Here is a 26,640-nt window from a genome sequence, read left to right on the forward strand (position 1 = left end):
CTCTCTCTCTCTCTCTCTCTCTCTCTCTCTCTCTCTCTCTCTCTCTCTCACATACTCATACTCACATACACATACTCACATACACATACTCACATACACACTGACACTGACAATCATGAGGAAATACAGGAGTTAAGAGGATCAGGTTACAGTCAGTCAACTCTGTCCTATATCAGTCTGCTGCAGCCCCCTCCAGCTGATAGCGGTCACAGTGCAGTCTGTGTGCAGTGGGTCTGAGTGGTCCTCATCCTGTGCTGTTTTTGCACTTGACCATGATCATTTTAATATTAAATGATTCGATCCAAAGCTGCTACAAAGTGTCTCTTGGGACCTTAGGTTTGATCAGTTCTTTGTCTTGTCTTACTCTGTCACTCTCCCAGGTCTTGAACCAGAATGACAGTGGGTGTCTCCATGCTCCTATTATCTGGGACCCTGCTCTGTGGACTACTGTTCCACACAGTGAGTCAGAATGGAGTCAGGGACAGGAGCAGCACCAGGAGACCCAACTTCATCATCGTTCTGGAAGATGGTATTGGTTGGGGAGACCTGGGAGCCAACCAGCAGGCGAGTCAGAGATCAAACCAAACCCTTCATCTGGACTTTATGGGAATGAGGTACAGCTCTTGGTAGCCTGTTAACTAGCCTAACTTACATTAAGATATAACTGTCATGGATAAACGCTACAGAGAGGCTTTAATTCCAGCGCAGATGTCAAAAATCTTTATTGGATCTTTTATTTTTTGTTTCAAGATTTTATTTTGTATTTTATAAACAACACAAAACATCCACATACAAACGACAACATTATACAAACATCAACTACATCACATCTGCCCAGACCCACTAGCTAGCACACACCCACATCTCCAGTGCCTGCGTCACTTTAAGCCACATGGCCTCAAACTGCACCATTTAGTTTCTTTCCATAGCCCACGCACTTTACATTTTTAGATAATACAAATGCGTTAATGACGGAGGATTGGTTGATTTCCCGTTTTTAAGTATATGTTTTTTAATGATGATTGACAAGGAAAGTATCATCCAACCCATATGGTATGTCACTGCACCCTCAAATGTCATATCTTGATTATAGTGCTGATCCATTAACCGATATTTAGGTTATTTTTCCGTTTTTAAACAATGTATTTGATGAAAGTAGGCCTAAAGTAATGTAACTAAATGGTTAATAAGTGATAAACAGTAACGAGCAGTCACTTCCAACATGGGACTTTTATTCATGGTTTTATTCTGTGTTGTTACAGTATTCAACCCACATATAACATTTCATGTTTAGAAAAATAATCAAAACCGAAAACATGATACTTTTTAAATAATCTAACCGAACTCCAAAAGCACTAATTGCTCAGCACTAAGTCTTGAAATATGCAGACAGAAGGATTAAAAGTACATTTACATTGTAATACTTCTGACACCCTGCTCATAACTTTAGGACTTTATAACATCCACAGAATACATGGATTATTGAGTAATTATTAGGTTTACACTTAATAAATGACTCTGCCTTCCATTGCGCTGTAGAATTTGTGGATTTTGTCTCTTGTAATAAATTACTTACATTAATTTATACGGGATAAAACGTACATTTTCGTTAACTGTAATCTCGTTTGTTATGTTCCAACATGCCCTCCATCTTGAGCCAGTATCAGTTCTAGTTAAGTCTTGGTTCCAAGAGTTTATATTTTTTTTCTAAGAGATTTTTTATTTTTATTTTATGTTTTATTTACCCTTTATTTACCCAGGTAGGCTAGTTGAGAACAAGTTCTCATTTACAACTGCGACCTGGCCAAGATAAAGCAAGCATACAGTCAATAACACAATAGAAAAAAAGAAAGTCTATAAAGTGTGTGCAAATGGCAGATTGTCAGTTGGATAGGCTCTCTGCAAGGTTTTGTATAGTTTACCTTTCATATGTATATCATTTTCTGACTCAAATAGGATTCACTCAAGATTGCTCATTTTTGGGGGGAAATAAGTTAAAGAAAATATCTACATTAGTCAATCCAAAAGAGTTGTTTAAAGCTGTCATGTATTTCCTATTAGCAAGTCATATATGGTTTCTATGCCTTTTAGTTTTCCATGTGGACCAATTTATTGGTGAAGGCACTGCATCCCGCTGCGTCACTCGGGATGCGTGTAGAGAGTTTCTTGATGAAAACCTGCTCCAGAGCGCTCAGGACCTCAGACTGGGGTGAAGGTTCACCTTTCAACAAGACAACGACCTAAGCACACAGCCAAGACAACGCAGGAGTGGCTTTGGAAAAAGTTTCTGAATTTCCTTGAGTGGCCCAGCCAGAGCCCGGACTTGAACCCGATGGAACATCTCTGGAAAGACCTGAAAAAAGCTGTGCAGTGATGCTCCTCATCCAACCTGACAGAGCTTGAGAGGTTCTGCAGAGAAGAATGGGAGAAACTCCCCAAATACAGGTGTGCCAAGCTTGTAGCATCATACACAAGAAGACTCAAGGCTGTAATCGCTGCCAAATGTGTTTCAACAAAGTACTGAGTAAAAGGTATGAATACTTATGTAACTGTGATATTTCAGTTTTTTATTTTTAATACATTTGCAAAAATGTCTAAAAACCTGTTTTTGCTTTGTGATTATGGGGTATTCTGTGTAGATTGATGAGGGGAGCCTCTGGACCTTAGGAGGCTAACGCAGCGATACAACTCCCATGCACTCAATATTATACACACAGACAGGTAAAATATGCCCTTTAAAAATCTAAATGTGACGGAGAAAAAGATACAGCTATTTAGTAGAACACAACGCTCGTATACTGTAACTTGGGTTGCAGCTGTTGATATAGCCTACCTACTCATTGAGACAGTTGTATGTTGGTCATGGTGTGAGAAGTTTACAGGTTAGTGCAAAGGGAACATAGTTCTAAACAAATGTAGCTCTGATCATTAGAACAGAAATGTCAACATGTTTTGGTAGGTGGACGTGCGGTTCATTTTCAGGACCCCATGTCAGAATATTTTTTTCTGTGTCTATGCCAACATTCTGATTCCCACGGCAAAGATGGTGTTCCGTACTCTCATGTCAGAGCAAAGCTGCCTCTAGACCAAGAATCATCAACTAGATTCAGCCGCGGGACGACTTCTTCTTGAGCAGATGGTCAGTGTGCCGGAACATAATTATAAATCATTTGTAGACTACACATTGACCGCAAGAAGCTCAAACAGATATAATGTTTGACGAAAACATAATCATTTCAAACCTTGCTTACATTTGTATTTGCGTGGGAATACTTTGGAACAGATCATTTGGGGCTGATTTGCTAGTGTTTTTACAGTATTTTATACCCAACAATTAAACATGAAATGAACTTGTTTTTGCTTATAAAAGATAATAAAACCACCTGTTGGACGAATTAGGCCGCCAGTTGGACATGATGTACGACCCACTAAGGAGAGATCAGAGCTAGTCATAATAGGACATGAGGTACGACCCACTAAGGAGAGATCAGAGCTAGTCATAGAAGCACATGAGGTATGACCCACTAAGGAGAGATCAGAGCTAGTCATAGAAGGACATGAGGTACGACCCACTAAGGAGAGATCAGAGCTAGTCATAATAGGACATGAGGTACGACCCACTAAGGAGAGATCAGAGCTAGTCATAGAAGGACATGAGGTACGACCCACTAAGGAGAGATCAGAGATAGTCATAATAGGACATGAGGTACGACCCACTAAGTAGTGATCAGAGCTAGTCATAATAGGAAGAGGTACACCCACTGAGTGATCAGAGCTAGTCATAGAAGCACATGAGGTATGACCCACTAAGGAGAGATCAGAGCTAGTCATAGAAGGACATGAGGTACGACCCACTAAGTAGTGATCAGAGCTAGTCATAGAAGGACATGAGGTACGACCCACTAAGGAGAGATCAGAGCTAGTCATAGAAGCACATGAGGTACGGCCCACTAAGTAGTGATCAGAGCTAGTCATAATAGGACATGAGGTACGACCCACTAAGTAGTGATCAGAGCTAGTCATAGAAGCACATGAGGTACGACCCACTAAGTAGTGATCAGAGCTAGTCATAATAGGACATGAGGTACGACCCACTAAGGATCTCTTTGTTTCATGGGACCTAGAACAAGCATCTCTGTTTTGTCCGAGTTTAAAAGTAGAACATTTGCAGCCATCCATTTCCTTATGGGTGCGGCAGGGTAGCCTAGTGGTTAGAGCGTTGGACTAGTAACCGGGAGGTTGCAAGTTCAAACCCCTGAGCTGACAAGGTATAAATCTGTTGTTCCGCCCCTGAACAGGCAGTTAACCCAGTGTTCCTAGGCCATCATTGAAAATAAGAATTTGTTCTTAACTGACTTGACTAGTTAAATAAAGGTGAAATATGTCTGAAACACAGGCTTCTAGCGTGGGCAATATTGGGGCTTCAACATCTTTCATTGAAATGTACAGCTGTGTGTCATCCGCATAGCAGTGAAAGTTAACATTATGTTTCCGAATGACATCATCAAGAGGTCAAATATATAGTGAAAACAATATTCCCAATATTAAGTGTTTTCCTGTACACAGACTTCTTGTACAGTAATACCACTGAGGCTTCTGGGTTGCACTGGGTTGGGTATACTCCTCTCTTGTGGGGAGTATATGACAACGCAATAAGTACGATGAAATTGCCAGTACACACTGTTACGGATACAGTTATCCTGAGTGTGTGTGTATCCTGTGTGTGTGTTTCTTTACTCTCCTTCTCCCCTCACAGGTGATAATCATCACTCCCCAATCAGTCAACAATCAATCATCAATCAGAAGACACACCTCCTCCTAGTTCCTTCCCCATGGTTTAAAAATCCCATCATTTGTTTGTTCTAGAGCTCAGCTCAATCTCTCTGTAAATGCCATGTCTGTAGGTCTCTGTGTTTCACTCTCGCTTTGTGTCTTAACCTCTCTTTTGTTTAAAGCACCTCCATAGCACTTTGTCATCACCTGTGAGTATTGTTTTTGGTTATGGTGTTTGTTTGTTTGCTGGTGGGAAAAGGGGAAACCAAGACAAGTCGCCCATGGGCATACACTACCCGTAGGTGAACTTTGTTAAATACACTAGGTAGAACTGGGCGGACCACCCACTGTATTTTTGGTTAGTTAGTTGTTGTTAAAGTAGGCTAGTCTAGCTTAGGGGTGTGTTTTTGTATATTTATTGTTTCTTTCCTTGGGTCCAGCTCAGCCCCTTTTCCTGCTCTCCCCATTACCGTGTGTTTATAAATAAACCTAGAGTTTGACGGTAGATTTCTGTTGTCGTGGTTATTTCGTGCACACTTTTACTTTGTCACAATAATAATTTGCATGAGTTATGTTACGGGTCTCATTACCATCCCCCCTAGACTGTCGGGCCAAAAGGGTTTCGTAACACACACTGACCTAAGACAAGTGTAGTTTGTCCCACTAATAGCTGGGTTTAATTTAATTAGACAAAGAGCTTTCTTCCAAGGTTAACTTCACTTTAACCTGAGACATTTCAATGAAATTAAACACAGGAGACTTGTTTGATTCACATTCCCTTTAATTTGTGGTTTAAAATCTTAAATCAAAACTTCAAAAGAACATTAGTGTTCTCAAAGCTCCACCCTTTGGCAAATCAGTCACAAGGTAATAACAATAGGCATACTGTTTACATACATACACACACATAGTATGTATGTATGTATGTACAGTGGGGAAAACAACAAGTATTTGATACACTGCCGATTTTTCAGGTTTTCCAACTTACAAAGCATGTAGAGGTCTGTAATTTTTATCATAGGTACACTTCAACTGTGAGAGACTGAATCTAAAACAAAAATCCAGAAAATCGCAGTGTATGATTTTTTAAGTAATTAATTTGCATTTTCTTGCATTACATAAGTATTTGATACATCAGAAAAGCAGAACTTAATATTTGGTACAGAAATCTTTGTTTGCAATTACAGAGATCATACATTTCCTGTAGTTCTTGACCAGGTTTTCACACACTGCAACAGGGATTTTGGCCCACTCCTCCATACAGACCTTCTCCAGATCCTTCAGGTTTCAGGGCTGTCGCTGGGCACTACAGACTTTCAGCTCCCTCCAAAGATTTTCTATTGGGTTCAGATCTGGAGACTGGCTAGGCCACTCCAGGACCCCGAGATGCTTCTTACGGAGCCACTCCTTAGTTTTCCTGGCTGTGTGTTTCGGGTCGTTGTCATGCTGGAAGACCCAGCCACGACCCATCTTCAATGCTCTTACTGAGGGAAGGAGGTTGTTGGTCAAGACCTCGCGATACATGGCCCCATCCATCCTCCCCTCAATACGGTGCAGTCGTCCTGTCCCCTTTGCAGAAAAGCATCCCCAAAGAGTGATGTTTCCACCTCCATGCTTCACGGTTGGAATGGTGTTCTTGGGGTTGTACTCATCCTTCTTCCTCCAAACACAGCGAGTGGAGTTTAGACCAAAAAGCTCTATTTTTGTATCATCAGACCACATGACCTTCTCCCATTCCTCCTCTGGATCATCCAGATGGTCATTGGCAAACTTCAGACGGGCCTGGACACGTGCTGGCTTGAGCAGGGGGACCTTGCGTGTGCTGCAGGATTTTAATCCATGACAGCGTAGTGTGTTACTAATGGTTTTCTTTGAGACGGTGGTCCCAGCTCTCTTTAGGTCATTGACCAGGTCCTGCCGTGTAGTTTTGGGCTGATCCCTCACCTTCCTCATGATCATTGATGCCCCACAAGGTGGGATCTTTGTGGGCTATACTCGGCCTTGTCTCAGGATGGTAAGTTGGTGGTAGAAAATATCCCTCTAGTGGTGTGGGGGCTGTGCTTTGGCAAAGTGAGTGGGGTTATATCCTTCCTGTTTGGCCCTGTCTGGGGGTGTCCTCGGATGGGGCCACAGTGTCTCCTGACCCATCCTGTCTCAGCCTCCAGTATTTATGCTGCAATAGTTTGTGTCGGGGGGCTAGGGTCAGTTTGTTATATCTGGAGTACTTCTCCTGTCCTATTCGGTGTCCTGTGTGAATCTAAGTGTGCCTTCTCTAATTCTCTCCTTCTCTCTTTCTTTCTCTCTCTCAGAGGACCTGAGCCGTAGGACCATGCCTCAGGACTACCTGGCATGATGACTGCTTGCTGTCCCCAGTCCACCTGGCCGTGCTGCTGCTCCAGTTTCAACTGTTCTGCCTTATTATTGGACCATGCCGGTCATTTATGAACATTTCAACATCTTGGCCATGTTCTGTTGTAATCTCCACCCGGCACAGCCAGAAGAGGACTGGCCACCCCACATAAGTCTGGTTCCTCTCTAGGTTTCTTCCTAGGGAGTTTTTCCTAGCCACCGTGCTTCTACACCTGCATTGCTTGCTGTTTGGGGTTTTAGGCTGGGTTTCTGTACAGCACTTTGAGATATCAGCTGATGTACGAAGGGCTATATAAATAAATTTGATTTGATTTGAGCCCCAGACTGAGGGTGATTGACCGTCATCTTGAACTTCTTCCATTTTCTAATAATTGCGCCAACAGTTGTTGCCTTCTCACCAAGCTGCTTGCCTATTGTCCTGTAGCCCATCCCAGCCTTGTGCAGGTCTACAATTTTATCCCTGATGTCCTTACACTGCGCTCTGGTCTTGGCCATTGTGGAGAGGTTGGAGTCTGTTTGATTGAGTGTGTGGACAGGTGTCTTTCATACAGATAACGAGTTCAAACAGGTGCAGCTAATACAGGTAATGAGTGGAAAACAGGAGGGCTTCTTAAATAAAAACTAACAGGTCTGTGAGAGCCGGAATTCTTACTGGTTGGTAGGTGATCAAATACTTATGTCATGCAATAAAATGCAAATTAATTACTTAAAAATCATACAATGTGATTTTCTGGATTTTTTTTTAAGATTCCGTCTCTCACAGTTGAAGTGTACCCATGATAAAAATTACAGACCTCTACATGCTTTGTAAGTGGGAAAACCTGCAAAATCGGCAGTGTTTCAAATACTTGTTCTCCCCACTGTATATATATACATGTGTGTGTGAGTGTATATATACATACAGTTGAAGTCGGAAATTTACATACACCTTAGCCAAATACATTTAAACTCAGTTTTTCACAATTCCTGACATTTAATCCTAGTAAAAATGCCATGTCTTAGAATCACCATTTTATTTTAAGAATGTGAAATGTCATAATAATAGAGAGAATGATTTATTTCAGCTTGATTTTTTTCATCACATTCCCAATGGTTCAGAAATTTACATACACTTAATTAGTATTTGGTGGCATTGCCTTTAAATTGTTTAACTTGGGTCAAACATTTCGGGTAGCCTTCCACAAGCTTCCCACAATAAGTTGGGTGAATTTTGGCCCATTCCTCCTGATAGAGCCGGTGAAACTGAGTCAGGTTTATAGGCCTCCTTGCTCGCACACGCTTTTTCAGTTCTGCCCACAAATTGTCTATAGGATTGAGGTCAGTGCATTGTGATGGCCACTCCAATACCGTGACTTTGTTGTCCTTAAACCATTTTGCCACAACTTTGGAAGTATGCTTGGGGTCATTGTCCATTTGGAAGAACCATTTGCAACCAAGCTTTAACTTCTTGACTATCTTCAGATGTTGCTTCAATATTTCCACAATTTTCCTACCTCATGATGCCATCGATTTTGTTTAGTGTACCAGTCCCTCCTGCAGCAAAGCACCCCCACAACATGATGCTGCCACCCCCATGCTTTACGGTTGGGATGGTATTCTTCGGCTTGCAAGCCTCCCCCTTCGTCCTCCAAACATAACAATGGTCATTATGGCCAAACAGTTCTATTTTTGTTTCATCAGACACTTCTCCAAAAAGTACGATCGTTGTCCCCATGTGCATTTGCAAACCTTAGTCTGGCTTTTTTATGGCGGGTTTGGAGCAGTGGCTTATTCCTTGCTGAGCGGCCTTTCAGGTTATGTCGATTCGGAATCGTTTCACTGTGGATATAGATACTTTTGTAACGGTTTCCTCCAGCATCTTCACAAGGTCCTTTGCTGTTGTTCTGGGATTGATTTGCACTTTTCGCACCAAAGTACATTCATCTCTAGAAGACAGAACGCTTCTCCTCCCTGAGTAGTATGACAGCTGCGTGTTCCCATGGTGTTTATACTTGCATACTATTGTTTGTACAGATGAACGTGGTACCTTCAGGCATTTGGAAATTGCTCCCCATGGATGAACCAGACTTGTGGAGGTCTTCAATATTTTTTATGAGGTCTTGGCGGATTTCTTTTGATTTTCCCATGATGTCAAGCAAAGAGGCACTGAGTTTGAAGGTAGGCCTTGAAATACATCCACAGGTACACCTCCAATTGACTAAAATGATGTCAACTAGCCTATCAGAAGCTTCTAAAGCCATGACATCATTTTCTGGAATTTTCCAAGCTGTTTAAAGGCACAGTCAACTTGGTGTATGTAAACTTCTGACCCACTGGAATTGTGATACAGTGAATTATAAGTGAAATAATCTGTCTGTAAACAATTGTTGGAAAAATAACTTGTCATGCACAAAGTAGATGTCCTAGCCGACTTGCCAAAACTATAGTTTGTTAACAAGAAATTTGTGGAGTGGTTGAAAAACCAGTTTTAATGACTCCAACCTAAGTGTTTGTAAACTTCCGACTTCAACTGTATATATATATATACACACACACACACACATATAATATATACATACACATTATACACAAACAATAAAAATCTACTTTCCGCCAAGACCTTCACTTAATTACCGTAGGTCTAATGCATTGATGAATAATTGTAATTTCATATTCCAAAATAATATTTAGTACAAGTCAACATTATTTTTTACAAATAAAAACATCTATGGCATGTCTGAAATGTTACAATATTCAACATTATTTAGTCTATGGCGTTAATAATTTTATCAGTGAAATAAAAGGACCTGTAAGGATCTACAATACTATTAATCAACTTTTTCACATCAGTATTTTATTATTCCTCCCACCTTTTTTCTAGAGATAAGTTCAAAAACATCACCTCAAGACATGATAGAACGGAGTCTCTCTTCTTCTCTATTCCACCATCCCCTCTCTTTCTCTCCCCCTCTTCTCTCTCGGGGTGTGGCACAGCTATAGCCCACTGATAAGACGCACTCTGCCTGTGCCCCTCTCTGCCCTCTTCCACCCTACACTGGGTTCTAGCCAATCTGCATCAAGCAGCAGAATATGACTCGGACCCCACTATCCAGTCAGTGTTATAAATCACTAAATGATACTAAACAGGTTATAAAAGTAAAGAGCACTTCTCAATAGCTCTATATGATTGCAATTCAATATTAAAGTTCCTTTTTAACCAGGGTAAATATTGGTTAATATTAGACTAGAGGAAGGCTACAAATTCATAGCCCAGACCTGCTTCCCTCCTGATAGTTAGGGAATGGATTTAAATTGTATTCATACTGACCTTTAGTTCCAGGTATAAGACAATGTACAGAGACGGGTCCACTATCTAGCCACACTCTACTTCTGAATGGCACAATAGAGTAACCAATCAACACTGTGGCATCTACATTTCTCCCATTTGATCGGTGGGGACATGGGCTCGTTGGGGACATGGGGTGGGGGGTTCTCTTAACACTGATATACTTCCTTCTTGCGTGAATGGCTCCAGTTGATTGGTTCCAGGGAAGTGGTGGGTCAGTTGGTCTGTTTGATGACGGGAGGAAACTCATTCTCATCATCCAGACAGACGGGTCCCTCGGCAAACTCATGTTCAGGGATCACATCCCCTTTCTCAGCCCCTCCATCCTCTGAGTAGCCTGGGAAGAGGATAGAAGAAGAGAGTTTACAGGGCACGTCACCAGACTAAGGACTGTAATTCAGTCTATAAAGCTGAAGATTTACAGATTCCACAATACACATTTAAAGGTCATTTTCCAATTGAGCCGACATATGCAGCGTTTACCGTGATGCAGTTTCCGCTAAAGCGGGAATATTTCCTTAAATTTCAATCACGCAGTAAAGCTAAACTTCTGTGATACGGATTGAAAAAAGTCCTTAATCACACAAGGTAAGACATACTACATTCATGAAGCAAACCACACACATTACCTGTGAGAGTGGTAGAAGAGGGTGCAGTCGAGGGGAGGGACACAGTGGCAGCGTATGATGGGCTGGTTGACGGTGGGAGGGACCTTCCATCCTCTGACTCCTTCTCTTCCTGTTGTGCTTCCTGTGGCACCTCATCTCCTTCAAATAGCCTGGAGAAAACACAAAGAGAGCCTGAGTTCACGCACATATACAAACATGCTTAAGCACACACATATGCTCACTAGGGTCAGTTTAATTTAAATTCCAGTCAATTCAGAAAGTAAATAAAATTCCACATTTCCCTCATTGAAAAGCATTGAAATGAATTAGAATGTCATTTTGCTTCCTGAATGGACTGGAATTGAAATGTTATTGACCCCAACTCTGAGGCTCACACACACAGATCCCAGTCCCTCACCTGTGTTTCCTAACCAGAACCCAGTCCCTCACCTGTGTTTCCTGACCAGAACCCAATCCCTCACCTGTGTTTCCTGACCAGAACCCAGTCCCTCACCTGTGTTTCTTAACCAGAACCCAATCCCTCACCTGTGTTTCCTGACCAGAACCCAGTCCCTCACCTGTGTTTCCTGACCAGAACCCAGTCCCTCACCTGTGTTTCCTAACCAGAACCCAGTCCCTCACCTGTGTTTCCTGACCAGAACCCAGTCCCTCACCTGTGTTTCCTGACCAGAATCCAGTCCCTCACCTGTGTTTCCTGACCAGAACACACTCTCCTCCGTCCTGTGGGTCAATGTTATAGATGTAGAGATGTCCATCTGATGATGCCACCAGCAGCCGAGGTAGCTTCTGAACCCTGAAAATATAGCAAGTAATAAGACTGTAAAATAAAGTGACACACCATCCCGCCCTGCATCCCCCCGCAAACACACAAACTTACGTGGACAAGGCGCATACGTTCTTGAGTCCGAACATGTTGAGTCGTACGGTGGCAAAGGCCCGGTCTTGGTGCATCATGTCAGAGACCTGGGAGGGAAGGTAGGTGCTGGCTGCTGTGAACATCTTCCCCACGTAGGCACCCCACGTAGGAGACTCGCCATCTCGACTAGAGACAGGCAGAGGAGACAGGGAGAGGAGACAGGCAGGGGAGACAGGCAGGGGAGACAGGCAGGAGTCAATCACACTGCTCTTCCTGACTGACTACAGAGACCAAACTAACATAAAACATGAACACACCTGACAACTAGCCACTGAGGACCAGAAAGGGACAAGTCGTAAGACGATCAACACAACAAAATCTGGAGAGTAAACAGTGAGTACCTGGGGCTGTGCTGTTCCAGTTTGAAGATATGGACCGTCTCTGTGTTGCTGGAGGCACAGAGGAACTGTGCATCTGAACTAAAGGACAACGAGCTGATACTCACATACCTGAGACACAGACACACATGGTAAAAGTGATCATCCCGCAAGATACCAAAACTACCACTACAATACCTTGGAATCGTTCTGTAGTCCATCTACACATGTAGTACCTGTTGTGTCTGTCGTATCTGTGTCTGTCATATCTGTATTCTGTCTACACATGTTGTGTCTGTTCTGTATGATCAGTAATATCTGTAGTGTCTGTAATATCTGCAGTGTATGTAGTATCTGTAGTGTATGTCGTGTCTAATATCAGCAGTGTATGTAGTATCTGTAGTGTATGTAGTGTCTAATATCTGCAGTGTCTGCAATATCTGTAGTCGGTCTACACAAACTCAGCAAAAAAAGAAATGTCCCCTTTTCAGGACCCTGTCTTTCAAAGATCATTTGTAAAAATCCAAATAACTTCACAGATCTTCATTGTAAAGGGTTTAAACACTGTTTCCCGTGCTTGTTCAGTGAACCATAAACAACTAATGAACATGCACCTGTGGAACGGTCATTAAGATACTAACAGCTTACAGACGGTAGGGAATTAAGGTCACAGTTATGAAAACTTAGGACACTAAAGAGGCCTTTCTACTGACTCTGAATAACACCAAATGAAAGATGCCCAGGGTCCCTGCTCATCTGCATGAACATTCCTTAGGCATGCTGCAAGGAGGCATGAGGACTGCAGATGTGGCCGGGGCAATAAATTGCAATATCCGTATGTGAGACGCCTAAGACAGCGCTACAGGGAGACAGGACGGACAGCTGATCGTCCTCGCAGACCACGTGTAACAACACCTGCACAGGATTGGTACATCCGAACATAACACCTGTGGGACAGGTACAGGATGGCAACAACAACGGCCCGAGTTACACCAGGAACGCACAATCCCTCCATCAGTAACAGGTAGAAAGAGGCTGGACTGAGGACTTGTAGGCCTGTTATAAGGCAGGTCCTCACCAGACATCACCGGCAACAACGTCGCCTATGGGCACAAACCCACTGTCGCTTGACCACAAACCACTGTCGCTTGATGGCAAAAAGTGCTCTTCACTGACGAGTTGCGGTTTTGTCTCACCAGAGCTGATGGTCGGATTCGCGTTTATCGTCGAAGGAATGAGCATTACACAGAGACATGTACTCTGGAGCGGGATCAATTTGGAGGTGGAGGGTCCATCATGGTCTGGGGCGGTGTATCACAGCATCATCGGACTGAGATGGCAGGCAATCTCAACGCTGTGCGTTACAGGGAAGACATCCTCCTCCCTCATGTGGTACCCTTCCTGCAGACTCATCCTGACAGGACCCTCCAGCATGACAATGCCACCAGCCATGCTGCTTGTTCTGTGCGTGATTTCCTGCAAGACAAGAATGTCAGTGTTCTGCCATGACCAGTGAAGAGCCCGGATCTCAATCCCATTGAGCACATCTGGGACCTGTTGGATCGGAGAGTGAGGGCTAGGGCCATTCCCCCCAGAAACTTCCAGATGCCTTGGTAGAAGAGTGGGGTAACATCTCACAGCAAGAACTGGCAAATCTGGTGCAGTCCATGAGGAGGAGATACACTGCAGTACTTAATGCAGCTGGTGGCCACACCAGATACTGACTGTTACTTTTGATTTTGACCCCCCCTTTGTTCAGGGACACATTGTTAAATTTCTGTTAGTCACATGTCTGTGAAACTTCTTCAGTTTATGTCTCAGTTGTTGAATCTTGTTTTGTTCATACAAATATTTACACAAGTTGAAAAGTCTGAAAATAAACAGTTGACAGTGAGAGGACATTTCTTTTTTTGCTGAGTTTAGTAACAGTAGTGTCTGTAGTATCTGTAGTCTGTCTACACATGTAGTGTCCAAACACACCAAGAAAGTTGTGAAGAGGGCACAACAACGCCTTTTCCCCCTCAAAAGGGGACACTACAGATACAACAGACACAGACACTACAGGCACTACATATAATTACAGACACTACATGTGTAGACAGACTACAGATACCACAGACACTCCAATCCAACTTGCTTCAAGATGTCCTCCATTGTTCCTGTACCCAAGAAAGCAAAGGTAACAGAACAAAGTGACTATCGCCCCATAGCACCCTCTTCTGTCATCATTAAGTACTTTGAGAGGCTAATTAAGGATAATTTCACCTCTACCTTACCTGGCACCCTAGACTTTGCTTACCACCCCAATAGACCCACAGAGGATGCAATCACCATCGCACTGCACACTGCCCTGGACAAGAGGAATACCTACGTCAGAATGCTGTTCATTAACTATAACTCAGCCTTCAACACCATAGTACCCTCCAAGCCCATCATTAAGCTCGGGGCCCTGGGTCCTGGAATTCCTGACAGGCTGCCCCCAGATGGTGAAGATAGGAAACATCACCTCCACTTTGATCCTCAACACTGGGGCCACACAAGGGTGCGTGCTCAGCCCCCTCCTGTACTCTCTGTTCACCCATGACGAGACAGCCTACAGGGAGGAGGTTAGGGCCCTGGGGGAGTATTTCCAGGAAAATAACCTCATACTCAACATCAACAAAACGAAGGAGCTGATTGTGGACTTCAGGAAACAGCAGAGGGAGCACCCCCCTATCCACATCGACGGGACCGCAGTGGAGAAGGTGGTAAGCTTCAAGTTCCTCGGTGTTCACATCACTGACCATCTGAAATGGTCCACCCACACAGACAGTGTGGTTAAGAAGGCTGAAGAAATTTGGCTCCTAATACACTCAAATATTTACAGATGCACAATTGAGAGCATCCTGTCGGGCTATATCACCACCTGGTACGGCAACTGCACCACCCACAACCACAAGTTTCTCCAGAGGGTAGTGCGGTCTGCACAACGCATCACCATGGCCAAACTACCTGCCCTCCAGGACACCTACAGCACCCGATGTCACAGGAATGCCAAAAAGATCATCAAGGACATCAACCACCCGAGCCAGGGTCTGTTCACCCCGCTATCATCCAGAAGACGAAGTCAGTGCAGGTGCATCAAAGCTGTGACAGAGAGACTGAAAAACATATTCTATCTCTAATCATCAGACTGTTAAATAGCCTTCACTAGCCGGCTACCATTCGGTACTCAACCTTGCACCTTAGAAGCTTAATATCTATGCATAGTCACTTTACCCCTACCTACATCTTCAAATGACCTCGACTAACCTGTACCCACACACATTGTCTCGGTATCGGTACCCCCTGTATATAGCCTCCACATTGACTCGGTATCGGTACCCCCTGTATATAGCCTCCACATTGACTCGGTATCGGTACCCCTGTATATAGCCTCCACATTGACTCGGTATCGGTACCCCCTGTATATAGCCTCCACATTGACTCGGTATCGGTACCCCTGTATATAGCCTCCACATTGACTCGGTATCGGTACCCCCTGTATATAGCCTCCACATTGACTCTGTATCGGTACCCCTGTATATAGCCTCCACATTGACTCGGTATCGGTACCCCTGTATATAGCCTCCACATTGACTCGGTATCGTATATAGCCTCCACATTGACTCGGTATCGGTACCCCTGTATATAGCCTCCACATTGACTCGGTATCGGTACCCCCTGTATATAGCCTCGCTATTGTTATTTTATTGTGTAACATGTTTTTAAAATTAGTTTGTTTAGTAAACATTTTCTTAAAACAGCATTGTTTGTTAAGGGATTATAAGTAAGCGTTTCATGGTAAGGTCTACACCTGTTCGGCGCATGTGACAAATAACTGTTGATTTGATCTGTAGTGTCTGTAGTATCTGTAGTCTGTCTACACATGTAGTATCTGTAGTCTGTCTACACATGTAGTATCTGTAGTCTGTCTACACATGTAGTATCTGAAGTCTGTCTACACATGTAGTATCTGAAGTCTGTCTACACATGTTGTATCTGTAGTCTGTCTACACATGTAGTATCTGTAGTATCTGTAGTCTGTCTACACATGTAGTATCTGTAGTATATGTAGTTTGTCTACACATGTAGTATCTGTAGTCTGTCTACACATGTAGTATCTGTAGTATCTGTAGTCTGTCTACACATGTAGTATCTGTAGTCTGTCTACACATGTAGTATCTGTAGTCTGTCTACACATGTAGTATCTGTAGTCTGTCTACACATGTAGTATCTGTAGTATATGTAGTATATGTAGTCTGTCTACACATGTAGTATCTGTAGTCTGTCTAGACATGTAGTGTCTGTAGTCTGTCTACACATGTAGTGTCTGTAGTCTGTCTACACATGTAGTATCTGTAGTCTGTCTACACATGTATTATCTGTAGTCTGTCTACACATGTAGTATCTGTAGTCTGTCTACACATGTAGTATCTGTAGTCTGTCTACACATGTAGTATCTGTAGTCTGTCTACACATGTAGTATCTGTAGTCTGTCTACACATGTAGTATCTGTAGTATCTGTAGTCTGTCTACACATGTAGTATCTGTAGTCTGTCTACACATGTAGTATTTGTAGTCTGTCTACACATGTAGTATTTGTAGTCTGTCTACACATGTAGTATCTGTAGTCTGTCTACACATGTAGTATCTGTAGTCTGTCTACACATGTAGTATCTGTAGTATCTGTAGTCTGTCTACACATGTAGTATCTGTAGTCTGTCTACACATGTAGTATCTGTAGTATCTGTAGTCTGTCTACACATGTAGTATCTGTAGTATCTGTAGTCTGTCTACACATGTAGTATCTGTAGTCTGTCTACACATGTAGTATCTGTAGTATATGTAGTATCTGTAGTTGGTCTACACATGTAGTATCTGTAGTATATGTAGTCTGCCTACACATGTAGTATCTGTAGTATATGTAGTCTGCCTACACATGTAGTATCTGTAGTATATGTAGTCTGTCTACACATGTAGTATCTGTAGTATATGTAGTCTGTCTACACATGTAGTATCTGTAGTCTGTCTACACATGTAGTATCTGTAGTATATGTAGTATCTGTAGTTGGTCTACACATGTAGTATCTGTAGTATATGTAGTCTGCCTACACATGTAGTATCTGTAGTATATGTAGTCTGTCTACACATGTAGTATCTGTAGTATATGTAGTCTGTCTACACATGTAGTATCTGTAGTCTGTCTACACATGTAGTATCTGTAGTCTGTCTACACATGTAGTATCTGTAGTCTGTCTACACATGTAGTATCTGTAGTCTGTCTACACATGTAGTATCTGTAGTCTGTCTACACATGTAGTATCTGTAGTCTGTCTACACATGTAGTATCTGTAGTCTGTCTACACATGTAGTATCTGTAGTCTGTCTACACATGTAGTATCTGTAGTCTGTCTACACATGTAGTATCTGTAGTCTGTCTACATGTAGTATCTGTAGTCTGTCTACACATGTAGTATCTGTAGTCTGTCTACACATGTAGTATCTGTAGTCTGTCTACACATGTAGTATCTGTAGTCTGTCTCCACATGTAGTATCTGTAGTATCTGTAGTCTGTCTACACATGTAGTATCTGTAGTCTGTCTACACATGTAGTATCTGTAGTATATGTAGTATCTGTAGTATATGTAGTATCTGTAGTTGGTCTACACATGTAGTATCTGTAGTATATGTAGTCTGCCTATACATGTAGTATCTGTAGTATATGTAGTCTGTCTACACATGTAGTATATGTAGTCTGTCTACACATGTAGTATCTATAGTATATGTAGTCGGTCTACACATGTATCTGTAGTATCTGTAGTCTGCCTACACATGTAGTATCTGTGGTATATGTAGTCTGCCTACACATGTAGTATCTGTGGTATCTGTAGTCTGCCTACACATGTAGTATCTGTGGTATCTGTAGTCTGTCTACACATGTAGTATCTGTAGTCTGTCTACACATGTAATATCTGTAGTCTGTCTACACATGTAGTATCTGTAGTCTGGTATAAACGGACCTCTTCATCCCTCTACGGAACTCAAACAGCCTCTGTCCCTCTGGGATGGTGAACACTCTGATCACTGTACCCTGGATTGGAGGAGGAGATGATCAGACAGAACCGGAGACAGAGATGTACACTGAGTGCACAAAACATTAGGAACATCTGCTCTTTCCATGACAGACTGACCAGGTGAATCCAGGTGAAAACTATGATCCCTTATTGATGCCACTTGATAAATCCACTTCAACCAGTGTAGATGAAGGGGAGGAGACAGGTTAAAGAAGGATTTTTAAGCCTTGAGACAGTTGAGAAATGCATTGTGTATGTGTGTCATTCAGAGGGTGAATGGGTGAGACAAAAGGTGTAAGTGTTCTAATGTTGTGTACACTCAGATAGATAGATAGATAGATAGATAGATAGATAGATAGATAGATAGATAGATAGATAGATAGATAGATAGATAGATAGATAGGATAGGCGGAGACAACCAGAAAGAGAGAGAAAGGAACAGTCAGACTCACCCTCTCGGAGGCACTGGCGAGTTTGGTTCCTGAAGCGTTGAATGTGAGGGCTGCCAGGGGACTGTCATGGGCTGGGATCATCGTCACCTTGCTCTGAGGAAAACACAGGTCACACATTAGTGACATCATCAACCTGTGACCACTTCAACAGCCGTGACATGCAATGACTGTACTTCATGTACCCAAAATTATTAAGGCAGCTCAATACCTCTCCAACTACTCTACTAGCTAACCCACAAGCTGACATTGGGGTCAACATGAATACCCCCTGCGTTGTGCTGTGCAGACAGTGGTTTGAATAGTAGCGGTGGCAGAAGTCATTTGAATATCAGGTCTTACCAGGTTGTTGGTGTCATAGACCATGATCTCTCCGATGGTTTGACTGCCAGGGTACGCCAGGTAGGAGTTACCATGGTTCACAGAGAGGGCACAGAGACCTGAATGGTTGGAGGGTTTGTCTGTTTAGAAACTGAGCATAGTTGAGGGTATGACGAATTGTTTGTGTATTTGTGTGCATATTCAGTACCTGAGGGGTTGTGGGGGTTGTCTGTGTTTAGAAACTGAGCATAGTTGAGGGTATGATGAATTGTGTGTGTGTTTGTGTCCATATTCAGTACCTGAGGGGTTGTGGGGTGTGTTGAGCAGCGTCTTCAGCAGCTTCATGTCTTTGATGTTGTGGATGTAGACTGACTCCTCCAGACACACCACCAGCCTCTACAGGGGACAGACAGGGAAACATTGCAGCAGAGCTGGAAGATGGGATAGGTTTGGAATGGGAACTGATCTCAGGATTGGTGAGAGAGATTGGATTGGAATGGGGCCTCAATCTGACCAAAGTATACAGTCTTAGAAAAAAGGGTTCCAAAAGGGTTCTTTGGCTGTCCTATGGGGAACCCTTTAACATTTTAGATAGCACCTTTTTTCTAAGAGTGTAGCGGTGAGGAATGGGTTTGGAATATGTCCATTACCTGTCTGTTGAGCCGGACTGAGAGGATGTTGTTAGAGTAGCTATAGTTGCAGATCTCTGTTCCCCTTTTGAAGTGATAGACGTTCATACGTCGGGGCATAGAGAGACTGACCACCGCCACCAGACTGCTGGAGAACAACCGCTCCACGATGTACACGTCTGGACACTCCGCTGGGAGAGGGAGGGAAGGGGGAGGGGAGAGGGGGAAGGGGAGAGGGGAGAGGGAGGGAAGGGGAGAAGGAGGGGGAGGAGAGAGGGGGGAAGGGAAGGGGAGAGGGGAGAGGGAGGGAAGGGGAGAGGGGAGAGGGAGGGAAGGGGGACGGGAGGGAAGGGGAGAGGGAGGGGAGGGGAAGGGGGAGGGGAGAGGGAGGGAAGGGGAGAGGAAGGGGGAGGGGAGAGGAAGGGGGAGGGGAGGGGAAGGGGGAGGGGAGGGGAGAGGAAGGGGGAGGGGAAGGGGGAGAGGGAGGGGAGAGGGAGGGGATAGGGGAGAGGGAGGGGAGAGGAAGGGAAGGGGAAGTGGGAGGGAAGGGGAAGTGGGAGGGGAAAGGGAGGGAAGGAAGGGGAGACGGAGGGAAGGAAGGGGAGAGGGAGAGGAATGGGGAGAAAGGGAGGGAGAGGGAAGTTGTAAAAAGGGAGGGAGAGGGAGGGAAGTTGGAAGGGGGAGGGAAGGGTTAAATCACATACAAGTGCTAATATAAAACACACTGCGCATAGAATACACACACACTTTGCATCATTCATTCCATCATTCATTCAAACTAAAACATTCATAGGATCACACACTTTCCTCTCTCTGTGATATGAAACACTGGTCAAATACTTGCAGAATGCATTACTGGGAACAGGCTTATGGTGTAACACACTTCTCTCTACCATTGTTTACATATGTGGGAGGGGAGGGAGGGCTATGTCAGCTTAGAACAACTTGTTCTCTGGTTACAAGACTACTGTTCAACCATGCTAGTTGACCTGACCACAGCTTATTGGGTGTTTGTTTTGTCCCGGTGCTAGGACACCAGCTAGGTGTTTAACTGTAGCTACCAGTACACACAGGCTATAAGGACACTCACTCACCTCCTTCGTGGATGCAGTCCATCTTGTCCACTGAGGTGACAGAGAAGAGTCTGTAGCCTGACTTAGTGCCCACTGATAGAGACCTGAAACACACAGAGACCCAACTGTAGTTACACATCCAAGAGATGGTGTCCACTATGTGTGTAGTCTAATAATCCACTATAGGGGTGTAGTGTTGTACACCGCCATAATGGTTTCATCAGAATCTCCTCTCAAGTTTTGCTTGAAGGTTATAGTTTGTTAATATGATGTAACCAAATAGGCTGGATGTTCACTTGTTGTGCCATAATCTAAATAATCATCTACCTTGTTTTTATTTCACCTTTATTTAACCAGGTAGGCTAGTTGAGAACAAGTTCTCATTTACAACTGCGACCTGGCCAAGATAAAGCAGTACAACAACACAGAGTTACTCACGCTATACCTCTTAAACTAAATGAACAAACAATGGAAAAACCATACAATAAAATCGAATGAGTTCAGTGACAAACAATTCAGGCAGTTGTAAAAAAAGAAAACTCCAGCATTTATCTTTTTGTTATCTGTGAGTCCAATATCAAAACCACACAAGTAATTAATGGAAATGAAATGGATCTTTGATTGGGGAAAAGTCTCTCTCCCTATCCTTGTTCTCTAACCGGGACACCTGTATCAGCTACTACCTTTACTCAGTGCATTCTTAAATTACTACACGCTTATGAGGGGACAGGCTGATTGGACCAAGGCTGATTGGACCAAGGCTGATTGGACCAAGGCTGATTGGACCAAGGCTGATTGGACCACTAAAGGCAGAGGATGTTTTCTAAGGAGAGCCTTTGTACACACTCTGCTTACCAGGAAATGTAGGGGATACATGAAATGCCTCACTACCCACTGAGCTATATATAGCAGTCAGGGGGAAATGAAGGATACACCGTGTGCTGTATGGTCAACACAGCAAGAGTTGACTCGGGTCATGTGATCACCCTAGGCACTTCAAACACCCCTGATAATCAAGCACACTATGGGCATATACAGAGATACTGTGTAGAGAAAAGGATGGGCAGGCATCTGTCAACAGGTGGAATATGATGGACTAGGAAGATATAGGATCATATTCATTCTAGAGTAGACACTGATCTAATATCAGTTTAACATTTCCCCCCTTATGGTTTAGGTAACGCTATGTGGAGGGTGAGCTGATCCTAGATCTGTGCCTGAGGGCAACCACTACCCAGAGTTGAACAGGTGCATGGTTCAGTTGGATATAGGCCTATCCCAGGCAACATATAGCCTAACTGCTGCTTGTCTTATCTTATCATGTCTGAGGATGATGGAAAATGGCAGAGATCTAACATGAACATGTGTGTTCGGCCACCTGGCTGTTACTACACCTGTAACCGCCCTGTAGCTCAACAGTGTCTGGCTGCTCCTCTATCACTCACACTCAACTTCCATCACACTCAACTTCCAAAATTCATAATGTTACCAAGCATGGGATCCAATACCCAAAGACCCTTTGTCATAATGTTACCAAGCATGGGATCCAATACCCAAAGACCCTTTGTCATAATGTTACCTAGCATGGGATCCAATACCCAAAGACCCTTTGTCATAATGTTACCTAGCATGGGATCCCATAACCAAAGACCCTTTGTCATAATGTTACCTAGCATGGGATCCAATACCCAAAGACCCTTTGTCATAATGTTACCTAGCATGGGATCCAATACCCAAAGACCCTTTGTCATAATGTTACCTAGCATGGGATCCCATAACCAAAGACCCTTTGTCATAATGTTACCTAGCATGGGATCCAATACCCAAAGACCCTTTGTCATAATGTTACCTAGCATGGGATCCCATAACCAAAGACCCTTTGTCATAATGTTACCTAGCATGGGATCCAATACCCAAAGACCCTTTGTCATAATGTTACCAAGCATGGGATCCCATACCCAAAGACCCTTTGTCATAATGTTACCTAGCATGGGATCCCATACCCAAAGACCCTTTGTCATAATGTTACCTAGCATGGGATCCCATACCCAAAGACCCTTTGTCATAATGTTACCTAGCATGGGATCCAATACCCAAAGACCCTTTGTCATAATGTTACCAAGCATGGGATCCAATACCCAAAGACCCTTTGTCATAATGTTACCTAGCATGGGATCCCATACCCAAAGACCCTTTGTCATAATGTTACCTAGCATGGGATCCAATACCCAAAGACCCTTTGTCATAATGTTACCTAGCATGGGATACCCAAAGACCCTTTGTCATAATGTTACCTAGCATGGGATCCAATACCCAAAGACCCTTTGTCATAATGTTACCTAGCATGGGATACCCAAAGACCCTTTGTCATAATGTTACCTAGCATGGGATCCAATACCCAAAGACCCTTTGTCATAATGTTACCTAGCATGGGATCCAATACCCAAAGACCCTTTGTCATAATGTTACCTAGCATGGGATACCCAAAGACCCTTTGTCATAATGTTACCTCGCATGGGATCCAATACCCAAATACCCTTTGTCACCCTTTGTCATAATGTTACCTAGCATGGGATCCAATACCCAAAGACCCTTTGTCATAATGTTACCTAGCATGGGATCCAATACCCAAAGACCCTTTGTCATAATGTTACCTCGCATGGGATCCAATACCCAAAAACCCTTTGTCATAATGTTACCTAGCATGGGATACCCAAAGACCCTTTGTCATAATGTTACCTAGCATGGGATCCAATACCCAAAGACCCTTTGTCATAATGTTACCTAGCATGGGATCCCATACCCAAAGACCCTTTGTCATAATGTTACCTAGCATGGGATACCCAAATACCCTTTGTCATAATGTTACCTAGCATGGGATACCCAAATACCCTTTGTCATAATGTTACCTAGCATGGGATACCCAAAGACCCTTTGTCAATAATGTTACCTAGCATGGGATCCAATACCCAAAGACCCTTTGTCATAATGTTACCTAGCATGGGATCCAATACCCAAAGACCCTTTGTCATAATGTTACCTAGCATGGGATCCCATACCCAAAGACCCTTTGTCATAATGTTACCTAGCATGGGATCCAATACCCAAAGACCCTTTGTCATAATGTTACCTAGCATGGGATCCAATACCCAAAGACCCTTTGTCATAATATTAAATCATGACAGTTCCACAACTCCTTGCATGTGTCATCATCCGAGACAAAAAAACAAATTTGCACAATAGTCTGCTGTGCTGACCAGTATCTCTTCTGTAGGTCAAATCTAAGCCTTCGTAGTGTGTTGGCGTACTTCACAAGGTACCAACCTATACCAACCTATAACTTAGGGACTGTGTTGATGAGACACCATGGGACAATTGTATTAACACTGATAAACTACATGCACAAGTGGGTTAGGTAAGAAGATAGAATTCATACATTAACATATATCTGCTACAGACCAACAGACAGACCACATTACAGCTGGACGGACGCATACAGATTTGCTGCCTAGATTATGCAAGAAGAACCTTCTAACAGTGTGACAAGTTGAATACGCTAGAACTGGCCCGAGTTGGCAGACAGGGCGCTTGCTTACGTGGTGTCCTGGTTGAACGAGGCGCTGATCAAGCCTTGAGGCCCTCCCGGACCGTCGGGTGTCTCCCGTTCCTCCATCTCGTCCACAGTGATTATCCTGTCCTGCTCCACTGCCCTAGTTCAGTGGCCTGTGTCCGGATCGATCACTCCGAAACCCAGCTCCTCTACACACGTATGCGCTTGAGATTAGTTATTACAATGTATTACATGCTATACAAATTGGAAATTGATGGCTTGAATCCTGAAACTAAAATTATTTGTTGTTTCTTCTCTTTTAGAACACGGCGCTTGTAATTCTGTTTTAACCCTAACTTCTAGAGTTAACAGGAGGCAGACAAAAACAAAAACAGCTGAGGGCTGGATGCGTCACTTTAGTGTTCTTTTCTATTGGCTGGTTGGAATTTGGAGACTACCTCTGCACCACTCAGATTGCCCAACCTTTTCAAAACATGTATATGATTGGGTGGATTCGATTATGCTGCACCGCGGCACTGGGTAAAGGCCTGTTACGTCATCGGTCGAAAGCGGGGAGGGAGGAGCAGGAGTGCCCTTATCAAATCGAACAGTATGTGCTGCTCGGTCATTTTGTCTACAAGGCATGGTGCATCGCCCAGAAACATACAACATATATTTTCAATAAAAATGAATGTTTTAATTTTCTATCTCGTTTTCATTGGTAAAGCTAATCACTTTTGCATGTGAAAACATCCCTATACCAGTCTGCTGTTCCCACATGCTTCAAGAGGGCCACCATTGTTCCTGTTCCCAAGAAAGCTAAGGTAACTGAGCTAAACGACTACCGCCCCGTAGCACTCACTTCCGTCATCATGAAGTGCTTTGAGAGACTAGTGAAGGACCATATCACCTCCACCCTACCTGACACCCTAGACCCACTCCAATTTGCTTACCGCCCAAATAGGTCCACAGACGATGCAATCTCAACCACACTGCACACTGCCCTAACTCATCTGGACAAGAGGAATACCTATGTGAGAATGCTGTCCATCGACTACAGCTCGGCATTCAACACCATAGTACCCTCCAACCTCGTCATCAAGCTCGAGACCCTGGGTCTCGACCCCGCCCTGTGCAACTGGGTACTGGACTTCCTGACGGGCCTACCCCAGGTGGTGAGGGTAGGCAACAACATCTCCAACCCGCTGATCCTCTTCACTGGGGCCCCATAAGGGTGCGTTCTGAGCCCTCTCCTGTACTCCCTGTTCACCCATGACTGCGTGGCCACGTACGCCTCCAACTCAATCATCAAGTTTGCGGACGACACAACAGTGGTAGGCTTGATTACCAACAACGACGAGATGGCCTACAGGGAGGAGGTGAGGGCCCTCGGAGTGTGGTGTCAGGAAAATAACCTCACACTCAATGTCAACAAAACTAAGGAGATGATTGTGGACTTCAGGAAACAGCAGAGGGAACACCCCCCTATCCACATCGATGGAACAGTAGTGGAGAGGGTAGTAAGTTTTAAGTTCCTCGGCATACACATCACAGACAAACTGAATTGGTCCACTCACACAGACAGCATCGTGAAGAAGGCGCAGCAGCGCCTCTTCAACCTCAGGAGGCTGAAGAAATTCGGCTTGTCACCAAAAGCACTCACAAACTTCTACAGATGCACAATCGAGAGCATCCTGGCGGGCTGTATCACCGCCTGGTACGGCAACTGCTCCGCCCACAACCGTAAGGCTCTCCAGAGGGTAGTGAGGTCTGCACAACGCATCGCCGGGGGCAAACTACCTGCCCTCCAGGACACCTACACCACCCGATGTTACAGGAAGGCCATAAAGATCATCAAGGACAACAACCACCCGAGCCACTGCCTGTTCACCCCGCTATCATCCAGAAGGCGAGGTCAGTACAGGTGCATCAAAGCTGGGACAGAAAGACTGAAAAACAGCTTCTATCTCAAGGCCACCAGACTGTTAAACAGCCACCACTAACATTGAGTGGCTGCTGCCAACACACTGACACTGACTCAACTCCAGCCACTTTAATAATGGGAATTGATGGGAAATGATGTAAAATATATCACTAGCCACTTTAAACAATGCTACCTAATATAATGTTACATACCCTACATTATTCATCTCATATGCATACGTATATACTGTACTCTATATCATCTACTGC

The 26,640-nt window shown here is 43.8% G+C and overlaps 1 protein-coding gene across 1 annotated transcript; it reads right to left on the reverse strand.

The window, feature by feature from the left end:
* Positions 1–9,591: 9,591 nt before the first annotated feature.
* Positions 9,592–24,872, reverse strand: LOC124038574 (WD repeat domain phosphoinositide-interacting protein 1-like). Its single transcript, XM_046354615.1, has 12 exons — positions 24,494–24,872; positions 20,919–21,001; positions 19,846–20,015; positions 19,495–19,591; positions 19,217–19,314; positions 18,878–18,970; positions 18,372–18,442; positions 12,355–12,462; positions 11,975–12,139; positions 11,783–11,890; positions 11,098–11,246; positions 9,592–10,805 (listed from the first exon to the last, which is right to left on the reverse strand). The coding sequence occupies exons 1-12, from the start codon at positions 24,568–24,570 to the stop codon at positions 10,684–10,686; spliced, it is 1,341 nt and encodes a 446-aa protein (XP_046210571.1). The 5' UTR covers positions 24,571–24,872; the 3' UTR covers positions 9,592–10,683.
* Positions 24,873–26,640: the final 1,768 nt, after the last annotated feature.

The sequence above is a fragment of the Oncorhynchus gorbuscha genome, linkage group LG06, assembly GCF_021184085.1.
Source record: "Oncorhynchus gorbuscha isolate QuinsamMale2020 ecotype Even-year linkage group LG06, OgorEven_v1.0, whole genome shotgun sequence".
In the NCBI taxonomy this organism is placed as follows: Eukaryota; Metazoa; Chordata; class Actinopteri; order Salmoniformes; family Salmonidae; genus Oncorhynchus; species Oncorhynchus gorbuscha.

Excerpts from the sequence above, each read along its gene's own strand:
- LOC124038574 (XM_046354615.1), bottom strand. The coding sequence starts at position 24,570 with ATGGAGGAACGGGAGACACCCGACGGTCCGGGAGGGCCTCAAGGCTTG. Across the intron at positions 19,592-19,845 it reads CAGTCCGGCTCAACAGACAG|AGGCTGGTGGTGTGTCTGGA; the intron begins GTAATGGACATA and ends TGTCCCCTGTAG. Across the intron at positions 18,971-19,216 it reads TCTATGACACCAACAACCTG|AGCAAGGTGACGATGATCCC; the intron begins GTAAGACCTGAT and ends TGTTTTCCTCAG.